At 38.9% G+C, this 19257-nt stretch overlaps 2 protein-coding genes across 2 annotated transcripts; both read left to right on the top strand.

Annotated features, from left to right (window-relative positions):
• Positions 1–5824: 5824 nt before the first annotated feature.
• LOC148878088 (uncharacterized) lies at positions 5825–15813 on the top strand. The gene is made up of 20 exons (XM_088948745.1): positions 5825–6324; positions 6494–6582; positions 6685–6794; positions 6906–6960; positions 8048–8136; positions 8799–8865; positions 8958–9020; positions 9227–9397; positions 9526–9619; positions 9718–9794; positions 9909–9984; positions 10381–10424; positions 10816–10883; positions 11249–11334; positions 11469–11623; positions 11720–13058; positions 13541–13827; positions 14317–14502; positions 14606–14762; positions 15142–15813. The coding sequence occupies exons 1-20, from the start codon at positions 6213–6215 to the stop codon at positions 15444–15446; spliced, it is 3630 nt and encodes a 1209-aa protein (XP_088804871.1). The 5' UTR covers positions 5825–6212; the 3' UTR covers positions 15447–15813.
• A 2035-nt stretch (positions 15814–17848) lies between these two features.
• On the top strand, positions 17849–19203 carry CRR41 (potassium/sodium hyperpolarization-activated cyclic nucleotide-gated channel protein). Its single transcript, XM_088948726.1, has one exon. It carries the CDS (start codon positions 17941–17943, stop codon positions 18607–18609), a length of 669 nt encoding a protein of 222 aa, XP_088804852.1. The 5' UTR covers positions 17849–17940; the 3' UTR covers positions 18610–19203.
• Positions 19204–19257: the final 54 nt, after the last annotated feature.

Genomic DNA, 19257 nt, shown 5'->3' with positions numbered 1-19257 from the left:
CGAAATGGGCTTTAGGCCCATTAAGCTTATGTGCTCACTTAACCTTCCTAACTGCTCCCCAGTTGGGCTTCCTTGTATGGTGTGGGACCCAAGCATTGATCTACACATAAGCCACATGGGTTCAGCCTAGCCTTTGTTACAAGGCCTAGTCGAATACACTGTTAAAGACAGTGCACCCCCTGAAACCCATCGAATGGGCTCTATGTGCCCAACACTTACCCTAAGTGGTCCCTGGGCCAAGCCACCTTGTAACACCCAGGGTCTGTGGGCATATGCAAGATTAGCCCATCAGGTATTATCCTCAATGGTCTTACACTTAACCTCTTAGCCCATAATGATCATACACTACCCGACAAGAGAGGACCTCTCCCTTGGCTGCAAGGAACAGTGTTGCACTCTCTACTTATATGGATCCCGGGAATGAAAACCTTTTTACAAACATTTTAGAGACCATAATATATATACTTTTATATCTGCAAAACAAATCTCAATGGTTGAAATCGGCTGCCGACACTCTTGGTTTCCAACAGTGAGAGTGCATCCCCGATCATTACCTTTGTCCGACAAAGGGGCTGATCCTGTCACTATGATCACCCACTCAGATGAATTCTCGGATTGTCCCAACATACCCAGGTTTTGACCCTCGCTAAGGATCTCACTGATTGGTACATCAAAGACAGCCCGATCCGACACCTAGTGCAGTATCATAATCGAGTCTAGGGGTCGGGTGTAACTTTTCAGTTTTGCCCATCAATCTCCAAGGTCCAGGGCAATACTGGAAATGTGGTCCAGTTCAAAGATTCAATTAATCCCACACTGTATGTGCCTAGGGTCTCACTCCGGTAGTTGAGACAAGCTACCCCAACCGACTTGGTGGCACCACAGTGTCAGCCTTGTCAGGATAGGTCTCCCCAAACCGACCCACTGGATATGAACATTCTAAACTAACACGAGTCTCAATAAGTGTCCAGTTTAAGGGTATTACACAGAAACATACCAAGGGAACATGAATCAAATATGCACTGTTATTCATTTACAATAAACTCATAAAGTATATCAATTTTGATTGAAGCTAAGGGAATACAAAACTGTCTAACAAATCCCTCTCAGAATTCACCCCATATTTAACTAATTAAATAGCCTAGTTCGAAAAGGGCTTTAGGCCCATAAGGTCCAGTGCTCATTTAGCCTTCCTAACTGCTGTCCAGTTGGGCTTCCTTGTATGGCGTGGGACCCAAGAATTGATCTACACATCAGCCACATGGGTTCAGCCTAGCCTTTGTTACAAGGCCTTGCCGAATACACTGTTATGGATAGTGCACCCCCTGAAACCCATCAAATGAGATCTATGGGCCCAACATTTACCCTAAGTGGTCCCTGGGCCAAGCCACCTTGTAACACCCAAGGACTGTGGGCAGATGCAAGATTAGCCCATCAGGTATCATCCTTAATGGTCTTACACTCAACCTCTCAGCCCATAATGATCAAACACTACCCGACAAGAGATGACCTCTCCCTCGGCTGCAAGGAACAGTGTTGCACTCTCTACTTATATGGATTCCGGGAATTAAAACCTTTTTGCAAACATTTTAGAGACCATAACATATATATTTTTATATCTCATATAAAATATACTTTGCAAAACAAATCTCAATGGTTGAAATCGGCTGTCGGCAGTCTTGGTTTCCAACAGTGAGAGTGCATCCCCGATCATTACCTTTGTCCGACAAAGGGGCTGATCCTGTCACTATGATCACCCACTTAGATGAATTCTCAGACTGTCCCAACATACCCAGGTTTTGACCCCCGCTAAGGATCTCACTGATTGGTACATCAAAGACAGCCCAATCTGACACCTAGTGCAGTATCATAATCGAGTCTATGGGTCGGGTGTAACTTTCCAGTTTTGCCCATTAATTTCCAAGGTCCATGGCAATACTAGAAATCTGGTCCAGTTCAAAGGTTCAATTGATCCTACACTGCATGTGCCTAGGGTCTCACCCTGGCAGCTGAGACTGGCCACCCCAACCGACTTGGTGGTACATCAGTGTCAGCCTTATTAGGATAGGTCTCCCCAGACTGACCCACTGGCTGTGAACATTCTAAACTAACACGAGTCTCATTAAGTGTCCAATTTAAGGGTATTACACAGAAACATACCAAGGGAACATGAATCAAATATGCACTGTTATTCATTTACAATAAACTCATAATGTACATCATTCTGATTGAAAATAAGGGCATACAAAACTGTCCAACAACGCTCTAGCTCTTCCAAGCACTATTGGAGTTTCCGAATTTCGTTATTCCTATGGTCTGGGACCACGGTGTGCATTGCCCCTTCCTTCTTGGGGTGCGTGGTGCAATCTTTCACGGAGCTGGACTCAGTAATGGAGACCACGTAGGGTGGCGTTCGTCTATTGAGCCTTTCTTTGGTAGGGATCTATGTCGTCTGGTGCATCCTATTGTGAGAGCGGACAGAGGGGGCTGACCTTCTTGTGGTGTCTTGATTTTGTTGGTTGGATCACGCTACACCCTTGTCCGCTCAGTGCTCTTTGGAGTCCTCGAGGTGAGGATCATCCTTCGTATGCATCGGGGCATAAGGGGGGACGATCTTATCGGGCGGTTCTATAGATCCTGGGTTCTACATTATTTTGAAGATCTTGTCGACCTTCTCTCGCATTGCTCAGAACTACTCAGGATCAATCGTGGCTAGGGACAGTGGAATTTCTTGATTCGGAGGGTTGCGGTGCTGAGACTCCTAAGACGGGTATCGACCTGTTGATCATTCGGGCTTGTTCTTAGGCATCTTGATTGATTTCTTGGTTGCACGGTGAGAAAGGAAGGATTTTCGGGAAAGGCTCTTTGTGTGTTTCCAATAGACGACGCCAATCTGATGCTGCTCAATCCGATGTGGTGCATGAACCGATGAGAGCAACCAGATAGTCCTTGTTGACAGGGCGGGGCCGAGTTACAAGGATGAGGCCACGCTACAAGATTTGTGATCAAGAAGGGAGAAGTCAGAGGCTTGAGTATCCCCGAGTAAGTGCTCCGACGCTCAAGTTAGTAGGAGGTTGTAGATGGTCGGGCCGAGCTATAAGGGTGCTAGTCTTAGCTAAGAAGCAGTACCAGTGTCAAAAGTTGGACTCCCTTACCTTGAGCATGGAGTACCTTTTTATAGTCGAAGATCCGTGTCCTGGTCGGATTGGGCTTTTAGTATTATCAGGATGAGGTTAGCCGCCAAGGTATTCAGGATAGTCCCATTCCCTAGCGGAGTTGTCTTCCTTACTCCTCTTTATCTGTAGTTGTGTTCATCCGTGTGACGTATGGCTGATGTGGCTAAAAGGGTAGGATGGAGGGCCACAATAATAGCGTGGCTCGGCCAAGCTATGCCGACATGGCCGAGCTAAGCCGACATGGCCGAGCTAAGCCGACGTGGCCGGGTGATGACTAGGTGGCCACGTGTCTCCTAAGACCAACTCAGCCATGACCCGAACAGATCCATTAACCTGAGTGGTCAAACTATTGACTCGTTCAATAGTTTTGGCCATTTTTTTATTTTAATTATTTCTTTTTTTTTGTTAGAATGAATCATCCATTCAAACCATCAACCCAGAAACCAATGGCCAGAGCGGTTCCGATTCCGAATCATTTTTTAAAACATTGCTATGTTCTTTAAAAGAGGATTCCCCATCATAAAATTAAATTATATAGCCATCAATTTGAATCTTAATCAATGTCCATGTATGCATAAGTCAAATGAATTACTATTAATAATAAGAAATGGGATGCAACTTTTTGATCTGCATTAGGGTTTATGGGCTTACATAAGGCCATTATTAATCAAACCCGTGTTATAATTGGATTGGATCTAATCTTACCTGGATTTGTTCCCATTTATTGATACCTAAAAATTTTTGAATGTAATCAGTAGATTGAGGTGTTTAGTCACAAAGAGCATTCACACTGCCATTAAAAAAATTGATCCAACAAAATGCAATGACAAAACAGGATTGATATAACAAAGAGAGAAAAACTGCTGACATAAATACTAAACTTGCTGCTGTTTGCCTCCAAATTCTCTCTGTAGATGTAACTACTCTGAGATGTGAATCCAAAGACTGCCCTTTACACCGTTAATTACCTACTATGTTGTCAAATAAAATTTAAGATTCCAAGAGCAAAAAGCTTTATGATCCTCAATAAGCTTACCATGTGCCCACATACAGGTTGCCGGGGTTGTAGATTCTTGAGATGCTTAAACTTTATATTTTTTCTAGTTAATAATAAAGTTTCTTTTTAATTTTTAAAAGAATAAGGGAAAAAAAGAAAAGAAAAGAAAAAAAAAAGAAGAAAACGTACCTTTTTCTCTATTCTTCCTCTTGTCAACATCATGAGCGAGGGGGAATTGTCTTTGGCACAAGAAATAAAAATTTGACCATCTTTTGCCAATTCATATCCAATTCACCTTAACTATGACGGAGTAAGTTGGGAGTTGAATCTAATGTTCACACCAACCAAGGATACGTTAACAGGTGGCTATTCCAGTTCATTGCGAATTCTGTGCATAGGGTTTGCTAATTGGACATGGAAAATTTCATGTGGTAATAATTTTGCACCCGGTTCACGGGTTAAGTCTTGCATTCTTTTATTTGTATCTATGATTTGTATTCTTACCAGATATAAAATTTATACTTTGTCTTGTTTATACTCAAAAATTAGCATCACTTTCTATCCGTTTGGATGGCTTGTGCATTTGGGACGAGTTACATTAACTGAGCCACGATGATCGAGCACCAGGAATTGTTTTATATTACAGTTGTGTTGGAGACACTTTTTTTTTTTGCTGTAAGGAAACACAAATATTAACTTTCTCTGGATTTTTACCAAATACAACTATTATGAGTATGTGCGGCTTAGGTTAGAATGTCAGAAACCGCACCCCACAACAGGCATCTTACATATATATCTCAGCGTGCATTGAGAACATCTCTCATAATTGTTATTGGACACTGATTTTTTCTTATATAAAGTTGAGATCGCATCAATTTGATTCTTAAGCTCCTTCTCCCAAAAAAATAACCTTCTTCAAATCTCCATTGCCGTTATCACAAAGTGGGAGCACATCATTTTACTTGCTATTTTTGCAAACAAACAAATCAAAGCCAAATTTGAAACATAAGGTGAACAAAATTTACTACACTTGTCCATTTGCAGTCCTGTTCATTCATACCAGTGCAAATGAAATTCGCACCACAAAGAAATTTTGGCATAGGTGAGGTATAAAAACTATGGAGGAGTACTGGAGTGGAGAGGAGTCAGAATTACACCATTTTCATGTGCCGGGTTTCCCTCTCTATTTGACCCGAATAAAAAACCATCTCCCGTTAAGAGCAGTAATTCTGAGGCTCTCAATTCCCATATCCCATGTATGTAGTGTAGCAGCCCACAGAACAATCAGACAAAGAAGAACCTGTGATGTGAAGCAAAGGCAGCTGGGAGGGGTCCCACCAATAAGCTGGAACTGGGAAGTGGTCGGTGAATGCGGTTAAAGCCATCCAATTAGTGTTACACATGGAGAGTCAATTTAGGGGAATAAAAGCAACGCCATTCATGCTCTTTTTTCGGTTCCCACCAAAACACCCCATCGAGAGTCCAGTCCGACTCCGAGACAAACAAAACCACCTATATTCGATTGTTCGTATCGCCGAATTCTGACAAAGACCGAGATCCAATGCGTAACGCTTGTCTCGCACGATCCACACCACACGGTCGGTTACGGGTTACGGGTTACCTTCCACACACGTGCGGTTTACGCTACCGCGATGACATACACGCGTGCCAACTCTGCAACCGAGTAGTAAGTGTCCTCCCTGTGGGCTAATGGCTATGAGTAAAAATGAAAATGAGTTTCTCAGATTCTCTTCCTCACAGCTCCTACCTGAAAAATGCCGGTAACCATGCAAAAGGGATGGTCTCCTCTTCTCTATCATCGAAACCGGCATCTTGAAGTTGAAGCAACCTCTCTGTTCCCGGTTTCTGGTTTTTCCCTGACACCGTTGTCTTCCTCCTCCTTTGCTGTTCTCGAGTAGGGCTTCGTGTTCTGCAACAGAGGAATCACTCCTTGTTTATAGATCTGGAGGAAATGGTTCTGGATTTTCACTAAAGCTGTCAAATTTGGTCACTGGTACTGGATTTTCCATGCGCCGGAGATGGAGTCGATACTCGCTCGAGCTTTAGAGTACACGCTCAAGTACTGGTTGAAATCTTTCTCCAGAGACCAGTTTAAATTGCATGGGCGAACCGTTCAGCTCTCCAATTTAGGTAGAAAAATTCAAGTGATTAAATTTCAGTATCTATTTTACATTTGATTTCGATTTGAAAAATAAGAAAAAGAAAGATCAATCGATGATTCTTTTGTTTGATTTTTTTTTTTTTTTTTTTGAAGAAAAGATCAATCAATGATTCTCTTATTTGATTTTTGAAATATTAGATATAAATGGAGATGCTCTACATGCTAGTGTTGGGTTGCCCCCGGCATTGAATGTTACGACTGCGAGAATTGGGAAGCTGGAGATAAAGGTTGGTCTAAGCTTGCAGTTTGTTTAATATCAGTTAGTTCATTTGATCTGTTTGTGATGTTTCTCTTGTTTCTAAACGAGCTTCTTTCGATGTGTTATTCAGCTTCCGTCGGTTAGCAATGTACAGACGGAGCCAATTTCTGTTCAAATTGATAGACTCGATCTGGTACTGGAGGAGAATTCGGATTCGAACATCGGAAGGAGCTCAACCAGGCATCGCCATTTCACTCTTACTTTGAATTTTGCTCGTGATTATATCACCATTCAGCACATTAATTCAAGTACTTAGGAACTTCTCTTACTTCCCCTTGTGCTTTCCTGCAGTACCCAAACATCCAGCAACTCTGGGAAGGGCAGTGGTTATGGATTTGCGGATAAGGTGGGACTATCTCTGCTTGGGACTTTCCACTTAAGTGTTAGTTTTGAACTTCTGAATATATAGTTATATACCTCCAGTGAAGGAATACCTTCTAGTCACCTGTTTTGGTATAGACAAAATTGGATTCTTTCTGGGTAAAATATCAAATAAACTAACATAATAATTACACAATACATCCTCAAATGTATTCCATGTCACAAGGGAACGGTTATGAACTTATCCAATGGTAATTAATCTCATTTGTTCATGAGAATTTGCTTGACTACTCAATAATAATAGTAGGGAATTTTCTTGGTGACATGTGTAAGATTTTCCATTCCTGAATTGCTAATTTCCTTCAGAATGCACTGGATTGTTCACATGGGAGGCATTTACAATGTCAACCAGTAATGGTTAGTGTGAGCAATTACCGGAAGTTGCCTTGGCAAATTCCTATAATATCTACCAATACAAAAATTCCTACTGTAGCTGCAGAATCCTACATCAGATAGACAGTCAGCAAATTTGATGATACTCGTATATTTTCCAAGACTACATTAGCACATTTGTATTGCATTGGATTCAGACAATTTTAAGATATCCATTGGAATTGGTACTCTTGGTTTTATCTAATGGGAGATGCAGTAGAATTGTTGAGAAGACCAGATAATTATTTTCAATTTGCTTTCCCATTCACAAAATTTCTGTAATCTTCTCATTCTTCAGAAAAAGGGTAAAAAAGAAGGCAGATTGATATATTTTCGATCAGGAGAGTAGTTATTTTTTCATGAGTGTTAGTAAGAAACACATTCATCATTATTATAGTTATCTGTCTTACTGTAACTAAGGTCCGATATCCTTCATTTTGCTCTAAGGCTCTATATTCCATTAAAAAATGAGGTACAAACCTTTCCTGACCTCCCAAGGTAGGTGCTTTTGCTCCACTGTTCTTTTGAAACTTTCGACCAGCCCCATGCTACTTCTCACTATTAGCATCAAATATCTTCATTGCTCTAATCTTGTTTCTGCAGAAGGTTAAGCTGTTATCTTTCTCCATCTTATTACATTTTATTTCTGAATGACAACCATTGACTTTCCATATGTATAGATTGCAGATGGAATGACCTTAAAAGTGGGTACTGTTAACCTTTTGCTTGAAACTCGTGGCGGTGTTCGTTCCCAAGGAAGAGCAACATGGTAATATCTTGTTACTACCTACCAATGAAATGGGGATTCAATATGCTGTTATTTATTGATTGTTTCTTTTCCATCATGTGGATTTATGGTTGCAATTGCACGACTTGTAAACACCGACCATGTGGGTTTCCATCATTGATCATGCACTGAATTCATTTTATAAACTTCTTCATATGGCGTTGAATTTCTTTTCATCAATCAATGGCATTGTCAATCGAATTGAGCATGTAATAAATTGTTTGATTTTTGCTGACTGTAATTTGTTTCAATGAAATTGTGGAAGTTAATGGAATTAGCCTCATGTTTTTTTGGAAAAATAATAAATTAATAATTTTGGATTCTGTTTTTGGTAATACACATCATATATGGAATATTTTGTTAGATATATTTTAAGTGGAATATGTTGCACTTTGAAGGGGACGTTGCTTGGTGTAATGGTAAAATCTTGAGCTTTCAAGTGTTAGAATGTGGGTTTGTGTCTGAAAGCAGTCACTTTGTGCCAAAAAAATGCCCATAAAGTTTTCATTTGTCAAAGAATTAATTGATATGAACTTTGGTATGCATATAGAAATTTACAGGGTGTGATGGAGGCCCCCAACCACAGAATAGGCCTTTTCTTGATTATAATCTTGTGAAATCTTTTGTTCTTCCTTTGTGACCAGGGCATCACCTCTAGCATCTATCACAATACGGAACCTTTTGCTGTATACAACAAATGAGAATTGGCAGGTATTTACTTGGATGTGTTTGCTAGTAGGATACTTTTCTTTTCAATGCATTTACAAGAATCACAATTTATTTGAATTCCCCCCTGTTAACAGGTTGTGAATCTTAAAGAAGCAAGGGACTTTTCCAATAATAAGAAATATATATATGTGTTTAAAGTAAGTTTGCAGACTTCTTTTTGATGTGATTCTTTGTGTCACTACTCACTACCAATTCAAGCTTTCATAAAGCTATTTCCTTTTATCTATCTATATGCTGCTATGTGCACTAGTGAGTTTTTCCCCTTTCCTTTTTAATGAATAAAAGTCATATTGTTCTTATATATGGTAACATCTGATAAAGCTATTATTTTTTGTGCCACCAGAAACTTGAATGGGAATCGTTATCTGTTGACCTCTTACCTCATCCTGATATGTTTGCTGATGCTCATATAACATGTTCTAATAATGGAGCAAATAAGCGTGATGATGATGGTGCAAAGCGGGTTTTCTTTGGTGGTGAACGTTTTCTTGAAGGAATATCTGGACAGGCTTATGTAATGCATATTTGATGATTAAATTTCATTTTGGGCATCATCATCTTGTGCAATTACTAAATAACATGGCCTGGAGTTTTATGGATTTACCATTGCTGATTCTTTCTTAATTGTTTAATTATGATCAGATAACAATTCAAAGGACAGAGTTAAATAATCCATTAGGGCTTGAGGTTCAATTTCATATTACAGAAGCTGTTTGTCCTGCCTTAAGTGAACCGGGTAAGCAAAAGTAATCTATTTTTTCATTGCAACTGTTGTGTATTTGTAAGTGATATCAACAACAAAACAGGGGAGTAAAAATGCCATGGTTTGAGCAGGTTTACGTGCTCTTCTGCGCTTTTTGACGGGTTTGTATGTATGCCTGAATAGAGATGTGGACCCATACGCTCAAGAGGTGTCTGTTCTTGTTGTTGCTATTTTAAGATTTTTTAGAAAGAATGTATTCTGTTTTGCCAGAAAGCACAATGAGCTAGGTTCCTTTTTAACAGGGTATATTCATTGCTTGCAGCGGTGTACAGAGGCAGCAGGACGATCCCTTGTTTCTATTATTGTAGACCATATATTTTTATGCATAAAAGATGCTGGTCAGTTATCTTTTCTAGAAATTGTTGTGACCAGTCTCTGATATTTTTCCTGAAGGTTATAGTTCTCTAAAAGGACAATTTTTAGGTTGTTTTATCTTATTGACTGAGTCATTTTCATGTTTCTTTGTTCTAGTAGCAAGCTGGGTTTTAGATGTACAGATATTTATTAGAAATAGTCAAATGGAAAATGAAATTATGTCGTTTTATATTTTGTACTCCTTTATACCTCCAGCTTGTTTATTCTGCAATGGTGCAGTTAAATTTTTGAGCCAAATTAATTATACCCTGTCTTTCATCACAGAAAGAAGTAAAACCTTAATTTCCTAATTTCTTTAAATCCTTATGTAAATGCAATTGCAAAGAAATAAAAGCTAATGAAATTGAATTACTTTGCAGAGTTTCAGCTCGAGCTTCTGATGCAATCACTCTTCTTTTCCCGGGTAGGATCCATGGTCCATCAAACTTTCCCAATTGTTGAACTAAAGACACAGAATGTAGACAATCTCATACATAAACACACACCATAAGATGTTTCTGTTGAGCAAAATACAAAAAAAAAAATAAAATCTGTGCCATGGACTGGGCCAATGTACTAACAGATCATTTTAGTGCGTCTTTTGTTGCAAAAGAAAAATGTTTATGATCTATATCCTGAGTGATACAGAGATTGGATACACTTCATGGGCTTTTCTGGTTTATGTTTTTTAGACTTCCATGTTCAGTCAGTCTTTATGATTTTGCTTTGTTATTCTGCACTTTCTTTGAATCCATTGGTATTTCTCATTATTTTCTTATGTGTTTTGACCTTTCATGCTTGGTCATTGTTGTTAGGCGAGTGTATCAGATGGAAAAAATACAAAAAACTTGTCTCGGGTAATGATTGGTGGACTGTTTCTAAGGTACATATGTTTCTTTTTTGTATATCCATGGTTTTAGCCTGAAAACATCTAGTTCCATTTCAGTTGAATTTTCTAGGAATGAAATTCTAGTGCATATTCTTCCTGGCAGTTTTTTCTTGAAATGCTTTTTCTGCTACTCCCTGGTATTATCAATAATTAGTTAGGCATTAGTTATTGGCTCTAAAGTGGACAGAGCTCTGTGCAAATTGGGTTTGGTGTTCTGGATGGCTCAGTAGGATATATTATCCTTGTTCTGAATATTGAGAAACTAATTTACTAGCTTGAAGTAATGGGACAAAACTAATTTACTGTTTTATGTTATCATGAGAAAGAGTTTCATTTGTGAGATGATGTTTGGAATGCAGGGACACCTTCTCACATCCTCCATGTACCTTAGTGCAGCCATCAATGCAGGCTGTTACAAAAGATCTTCTGCATGTTCCAGAATTTGGTATGTCTTGAATGAGTTATTTAGTTTTTTATAATGCCTATGATTCATTATCCATGCCATCAATGCTGATATTGTGTAGGTTCACATACATCATAGTTGATTACTTGATTTGTTACCCTGATTTGTTGGAGCAGGATTGAATTTTTGTCCTCCAATCTATCCTCTCGGAGAACAGTGGCAATTAAATGAAAGTATTCCCCAGATTTGCCTCCATTCTCTTCAGATCAAACCCTCACCAGCTCCTCCATCTTTTGCTTCACAAACAGTCATTGACTGCAAGCCACTTATGGTATATAGAACTACAATTTCAACCTGTAGTTTCAACTGGCACATTACCATCTCTTTTATTTCCTTTTTTTTTATTTTTTAATTTTGTTTTCTTCAGATTAATCTTCAGGAGGAATCATGTTTGAGGATTTCTTCCTTCTTAGCCGATGGTATTGTGGTCAATCCTGGTGCTATTTTACCAGATTTCTCTGTTAATTCACTTGTATTCACTCTCAAAGAATTAGATATCACTATTCCTCTGGATGCTGGGAAGTCAGATAGTTGCATTGTCAATGGTGGCGATACTTTTCAGAATGCATTTTCTGGAGCAAGGCTTCATATTGAGAACATGTTTTTCTCGGAATCACCATCGTTGAAACTAAGGCTACTGAACTTGGAAAAGGATCCTGCTTGCTTCTGTCTCTGGGATGATCAACCAATTGATGCCAGCCAGAAGAAGTGGACGACTCGAGCTTCACATCTCAGTCTATCTCTTGAAACTTGCAGTGGCTTAACAGAAAATCGAAGTTTTATTGACTGGTCTGATGGTTTGTGGAGATGCGTTGAACTACATGATGCCTGTATTGAGGCAGCTATGGTCACAGCTGATGGGAGTCCACTTATTACTGTTCCCCCCCCTGGAGGTGTCGTCAGAATTGGAGTAGCTTGTCAACAATACATATCCAACACTTCAGTTGAACAGCTGTTCTTTGTTTTGGATCTATATGCCTACTTTGGTAGAGTCAGTGAAAAGATAGCAAACGTTGGAAAAATTAATAGACAGAAGAGTAGTAGAAAGGAATCCATTGGAGGAAGGTTAATTGAAAAGGTTCCTGGTGATACAGCTGTGAGTTTAGAAGTGAAGGACCTCCAGCTTAGATTTCTAGAACCTTCTTCTTTGGATATTCAAGGGATGCCCTTGGTCCAATTTGTTGGAGAAGATCTGTTTATTAAAGTTACACATCGGACCCTAGGTGGTGCAATTGCAGTGTCATCAAATATTCGTTGGGAAAGTGTTCGGGTGGACTGTGTAGACGCAGAGGGAAACCTGGCACGTGAAAATGGTGCAATGGTGACTCCTCTCGGACATGAACTTCTGGTTGCTGGAAATGGGTATCCACAGATGAGAGCTGTCTTTTGGATTGAGAACAGTAGAAAGCATCAGCCAAATGGCATTTCTCCAACACTTCCATTTTTAGAGATAAGCATGGTGCATGTGATTCCATATAATGCACAAGACTCAGAGTGTCACACTTCAACTGTACTTGCAAAGGTCTCTGGTGTTCGCCTTGGTGGTGGAATGACTTATGCTGAAGCTCTGTTGCATCGTTTTGGTATATTTGGACCAGATGGTGGTCCTAGTGAGGGGCTTTCAAAAGGGTTGAAGAATTTATCTGCTGGACCATTGTCAAAGCTGCTTAGAGCATCATCACTTATTGGGGATGATAAGGAAGAGAGTATGGATCAATGTACTTTTGATATTATTCATAAGGCTCAGTTTGGAAGGAGTACCAATACAAATATGTTCAATGCAAATACATACAAAATAATACAAAAATGTAGAGTGCAAAACCTTGCATTTTGTACTCCTTCCAAACTCAGCCTAAGGCTCAGTTTGGAAAGAGTACAAATACAAATATGTAGAGTGCAAAACCTTGTATTTTGTATTATTTTGTATGTATTTGCACTTTACATATTTTCATTTGTACTCCTTCCAAACTTAGCCTAACGAAATCATCAAATATGTCTGTTTCACTGTATTGCACAAGTAGTTTTATGCACTTTCCATTATTTGTATTACCTTTCCAATTTTTTTTATTACATTTGTGTCACACAGACAAATTTTCCCATATACTACTTTTTATTTATTCATTTTGTTATTTGATTGCAGTATGATGTTACAGAAGTTCCATTTCTTAACTGTTCTTCATGATTGCAGGTGGAAGTTCTGAAGTTGGGGAAAATGGTATTCTCCTGGAATTGGGAATGCCAGATGATGTGGATGTATCAATGGAATTGAAAGACTGGCTATTTGTTCTTGAGGGAGCCCAGGAGATGGCAGAAAGCTGGTGGCTTTACAATGACAATGATGCTGGAAGGGAAGAGAGGTGTTGGCACACCACTTTCCAGAGTCTGCAAGTGAAGGCAAAAAGTAATCCAAAACATGTTGGTAATGGCACAGGAAAATTAAATAGGAAGCAGAAATATCCCATAGAATTTATCACAGTAAGCATTTTTTTCAGTTTGAATTTTCAGCCTTGATTATTTATAAATCAGTTATTCTTTTAATAAGGGACCATTGCATGGTGTGATTTTAGAATACTGGGCTGACTAGTGTGAGGATGGTTCAAGTCTGAGTGCTGTAGGTTTGCACAGAAATCCTAAGGTTTGGTTTATATCCAGTCTGCCCTGCCCAAGATCCCAGATAACAGGGATCATCATTGGGTAATGGCCTTTTTTACATTCATTTCATAGTTTTTGGTCTCAAGTGTTAATGAACACTAGTATGCAGTATAGCTGTATAACATGTCTGGTTATACCATGCTTCAATTTTTCTTTTTGCAGAAAGTAATTTTTTGAATTATGCACCTAGTTTGGGTCCCTGATTCTTTAATACTTATAGTAGCTTTCAGTAAATCCTAGTAATCTCTCCTGATTATCTGTTTTGTAACTTGCTTCATCTTATATTTATTATCTTAATTGTGGGACTTCCAGGTTGGTGTGGATGGCTTGCAAGCATTGAAACCCCACGCCAGTGTTTCATCAAGAGGAGCCAAAGGAACAGGGGGGTACTCAGGAGGGGTTAATCTTGAAGTAAGAATTGTGATTTCTGAGGATGTTGAGGAAAGCGAAATGGCCAAGTGGGTTGTGGAAAATTTGAAATTCTCTGTTAAACAACCGGTAATGCTATCCAAATTTTGAAGTATTCTATTCTTGCTCATTTGTTTCTTAATAAATATACAATAATTGATCTTTTTCAACTCTGGGGAGTGATGCTTTGCAGATTGAGGCTGTTGCAACCAAAGAGGAACTGCAACATCTTGCTCTTCTGTGCAAGTCTGAAGTTGATTCTATGGGTCGAATAGCTGCTGGAATTCTTCGCTTACTCAAGCTTGAAGCATCTATTGGTCAGGCAGCAATAGATCAACTAAGCAACCTTGGTATTTGATACAATCTTTTATATACCTTTTCTATTGTTGCATTAGTTTTATTTAGTAGAAAAATCCCAGTTCTTTTAGGGAATATATCTGAGATGCAGTTGGAATATAAGCCGAAAGAATCTAGAGTAAGCAATACGTGATCTTCATTCTCTATGTCTTTTAGGGAATATATCTGGAATCCAGACTTACTAGCTAACAACAATCCTCCCCCACCCCTCAAAAAAAAAAAAAAAAATCCAGACTGATTAGATGGTTGGCAACATTTTCTGGGATCAGTATCTTGAGGACGGACTTCCATTGCAGCGTTTTCTCTTCAAGTTTTATTCTGTTCTTCAGTTTACTTGGATTGTTTCAGAGTTCACAATGCAACAACTTGCAGGAGGTGAGAGCTTGGACAAGATTTTCACCCCAGAGAAGCTCAGCCGTCGAAGTAGTGCTTACAGCATTGGGTTCACACCAACACCAAAAATGATTAGTGAGAGCCCAAGCCAGAGCTTGGAATCAACTGTGGTTTCACTTGAGGCAGCAATTCTGGACTCTCAAGCTAAGTGCTCGGCCCTTGTTGCTGAATTTTGTAGTCCAGAATCTTCTATACAACAACATCTTGTGGATATTAAGCAACTAAGTCAGAAGCTCGAAAATATGCAGAATCTGTTGACAAAATTGCGGACTCAACTTTTATAAGCTTTTATTTTCCCCTCCGCTGGATGTGGCTGGGAATAAAATTTTCCAACTACATATATTTGGCCATTCTTTTGTATATATATATATATATATATATATATAGTATAAATATAAATACATGTTCAGAGGATGGAAGAAACAGACAAATAAAGAGAGGTTAATGTGGTCCATTGAAAAGTTTTGCTCTTAAAAACATCGTATGTATTATTTAGACCGAGTAGAGGGAAAATGTAATAGGCTTCATCATATTTGTTTGTCTCAGGGACGTTCTGCAGTAATTGCTTTCTTTTACTTTACTATTTTGGACTCGTGTGTTTTCATTGAGTTTAAAGAAGTTATTGATTTAATGAGCTAAATTTTTTATTTATATTTTCATTGGTACATTGTTTGGGAAATATAGTACTCAAAATCTGTATTCTTTTATAACATAATCATATATGTGCCAACCAGAAATAGAATAGTATACTCTTTTTTCCAGTTGCAGTAAGATACTCAATTCTGAATTGATTGTTTTCCTTGCAGTTGAGTTTCGACTCCAAGATAAATGTGCGTAGGTATTTTTTATTGCCCACAATGCCTATACTTGAGGGCTTAGTACCGGCTTACACTCCAACTCAAACCCCAGCCCTACCTGCTCTATTTTTCCAGTTGGCAAAAAGAACATGAGAAGTATTCCGTATAGAATAAGGTTACAGGAAAAGAAAAAAAAGATTGCAAAACAATACACCCAATCACCGACTTCTATTGCAGTTTGTCTGATAGACTTGTATTGCAGCCATCAATAACTACACTTTTTCCCTAGCCTGCACGAGGGAATGGCACATGCTTCCTCATGTTGTATAGTGTTGCGTACATCTTAGCTAGCAAATGCTTCTTGAATGATATGTGTTTATTGATAATTGAAGTCTGTTATCTGGTCTATTATATAGTCGAGTAACTTAGAATTTTGATGTATTAAAGGCAGAGTAATGTCAAGGGAAGTTTTATTGTTCATGGGGGTAATTGCCCTTGAAGTAGTCTAAATTCTTGTTCATGGAGGATAGAAAAGGCATGCATCAGATTTGCCTACAACTACAAGAAATCCTTGTATGCTCACTCGTTAAGGCAACACTGAAACGATATCACATCACTAACCACTGCACAGCTTCAGGTGTTATACCGCACCAACTGAAGTTTGATTGGTAATGCATGGCCCGTACCTTGTTGGTTGAAGTGGAGCATTCTTGTATCTGCTGGTTATCTATTAATGGATCCCCAATACAAATGCAGTGATTCAGGCACTGGGCTTGGGCTCTCACTTATATTCCTCTGGGCTTTATATTCCTTACAAATACAATCAACCGTTGGGAGGTCATACTCATACGCTTGTTGGGAGGTTTTGATTTCAAAGAAATCTAGAAATTGTCTAACGTATAAATATAAACAAGTACTTCTTTCACCATTCCAGACTCCTTCAATCATTTGTGATTTTTTTCGTGTATCATCAACCACGAAGACTCTCGTGAAAGGCTATATACTGCAAGGGAAAACTGTATCCCGTTGTTTCCCAATCCCAGCTTATAAAGCAACATCAAGCAACAAATCAAAATATCTTAATTCCAGATTTAACTAAAACATGTTTTAATACAACTTTGAAGGTCAATTATGTCAATTTCTAGGAATTCAGCCAAAAATCAATTATTGAAATCAGCCCTTTTCAGGGATCATTTTTTTGGTGATTTTCTGTTTTTTAACTGATTCTGATTTTTTGAAAATGACGTGGCACTGAAATACAAAAATAATCGGTCCTTGAAAATCATTACCAAACAGACTCAAAGTCGATTTTTCAAAAATCAAATTACATGGCATAAATGATTCCAAGTTGCCAACCAAAAATTTTTTATGATTTTTCAAAAATCACTGATTCCGGATATCACCAATTACATATTTGTATTTGTATTCTTTTCAAATTGAGCAAATTGTCACAAAAATTTTCTCAAGAAATTGCAGGGATGGACATAGAAAACCTTCACATGCTTCTAATCTCAATAGTTTACCGTATCACAATGAGATCCAATTCATGAATTGCTATTTCCTTCTCATAATTACGTGAATTGGATTGAAGCGAAGTGGATAAGTATTTATTTATAACTTAGAAGAGTATTTTAGTAAACTCGCATTTAAAATAAATATACACTTTTTAAGAGAAAATGATCATTAAAGTCAATACTGTTCAATGCCAATGGGTGGCCCATCCCGTGATCAGGAAACGGCGAAATCTGACTAATAGATCAAGCTGCAAGCAAAGATAGCCAACAGATCTAACGGTGGTGAATGCTAATCTGCACAAATATCTTGTACCTCTCTTCTATATATTCTCAATGATATTTCTTTTTTTTTTTCTAGATTATCAGTAACCTACATAAAAAATAAAAATCCCACAAACCTTAGCCTTATCATAAGATTCAGAACAGCAGACCTGCTCTGCTGACGAGTGAATACTACTGAGTCAGTAATGGCTTCTACTCCTACTTCTCTCAAATTCCCACTTCCTCATCTTCATACAAATCAAGTCCCTAATACCTCCTCAATTGCAGGTCTACGGGAGTTACATATCCATCGCTTCTCCCGCCAAAAACACCTTTCCATCTCCATCAACTGCACTTCGAGTTCGAGTTCGTTGCCTCAGACCGATATCCCGAATCCAAACTCAGATTCCGAGAATGAAAGCGAAGCAAACCGTTTTGCAGTAGAGAAGCGGAGAAAATCTGTGATAATTCGAGACAGGAAGTCTAGAGAGGGTTTGGTTAAGCCGGAGCCGCCGAATTTTGAGATCGGATGGAAAAGGACGAAGGAGATTCAGTTGGAGAAGCCGAAAGGATACGTGATTGCCGATTTCCTGGAGAAGTTGGAGGGTCTGATGGAGAGAGAGTATGGGTCGACGGAGCTTCTGGCGAAGACCGGAGAAATTGTAGCGGAGAGAGCGCGAGAAGAAGCGGAGGTGTTGAGAGAGGAAGGAGAGGTGGAGGACAGAATGATCACGGAATTATTTAGAGTTCTGAGGCTGATGGAGATGGATTTGGCCATGGTCAAGGCAGCGGTCAAGGAAGAAACGCTGAAGGAGAGGCTCGAGCAGGCCAAGGCGCGGTGCAGGCAAGCCATTCTCGTTGTTAATTCATTCTGATTTTGTTTGTTCTTGCTGGTAAAATAAAACCCATTGACGAAGGATTATGTCTGTCTACGAATCTGTGGTTCTATTCGTCGGTGACTCGGCGTCCCCTCTCTCTCTGACTCTGTCTGTGTTAGACGGAAGATGTGCATGGGCAATGAATAGGGGTATGAGCTTTGTGAACTGGAAATGGTGAAACTTGAAAGCTTGTTGGGCAGGACATTATTAGATGGCCCTGTATCAATTAGACTATGTTTGGTTTGAAGGAAAGTGTAGGAAAAGAAAGGGAATGGTAAGAAAATTTATACATTTATAAAAGATTTTCTTACCTTTTTCTTTCTTTCCCTACTTTTTTCCTCAAATCTAACATAACCTTTAAGGTCTATGAAGAGTTGGGATTGGTTAGGGCGTGATCTTGGTCCAACCAAAAATCTTCGGCCGAAGCATGTGCAGATATCTGTGGCCCAGTTCATGCTTAGCAAGTTTTGATTCTCTTGGCTCAAGGGTTGTTCGTTGTGCAGCTGGAATAGGGTTTCATCTGTTATTCTAGTTTAACCTGTTAATGGATTATAATTGAGCAGAAAAAAAAAAGATAAATCTCTTAAAGTATCCCTACTGTTTTCTGATAATTGAGTAGCTTTACCTTGCCGTCAACATCCGTAA

This window comes from Nelumbo lutea, chromosome 1 (genome assembly GCF_056320005.1).
Source record: "Nelumbo lutea isolate HS-2025 chromosome 1, American lotus-T2T, whole genome shotgun sequence".
NCBI lineage: Eukaryota > Viridiplantae > Streptophyta > Magnoliopsida > Proteales > Nelumbonaceae > Nelumbo > Nelumbo lutea.
Note: the sequence above shows the minus strand (reverse complement) of the source record. Positions and strands in the feature narration are given on the sequence as shown.

Coding starts and splice junctions, on each gene's coding strand:
- LOC148878088 (XM_088948745.1), top strand. CDS start 6,213: ATGGAGTCGATACTCGCTCGAGCTTTAGAGTACACGCTCAAGTACTGG. Junction 6,795..6,905: donor ATCGGAAGGAGCTCAACCAG/GCATCGCCATTT, acceptor GCTTTCCTGCAG/TACCCAAACATCCAGCAACT. Junction 8,137..8,798: donor TCCCAAGGAAGAGCAACATG/GTAATATCTTGT, acceptor CTTTGTGACCAG/GGCATCACCTCTAGCATCTA.
- CRR41 (XM_088948726.1), top strand. CDS start 17,941: ATGGCTTCTACTCCTACTTCTCTCAAATTCCCACTTCCTCATCTTCAT.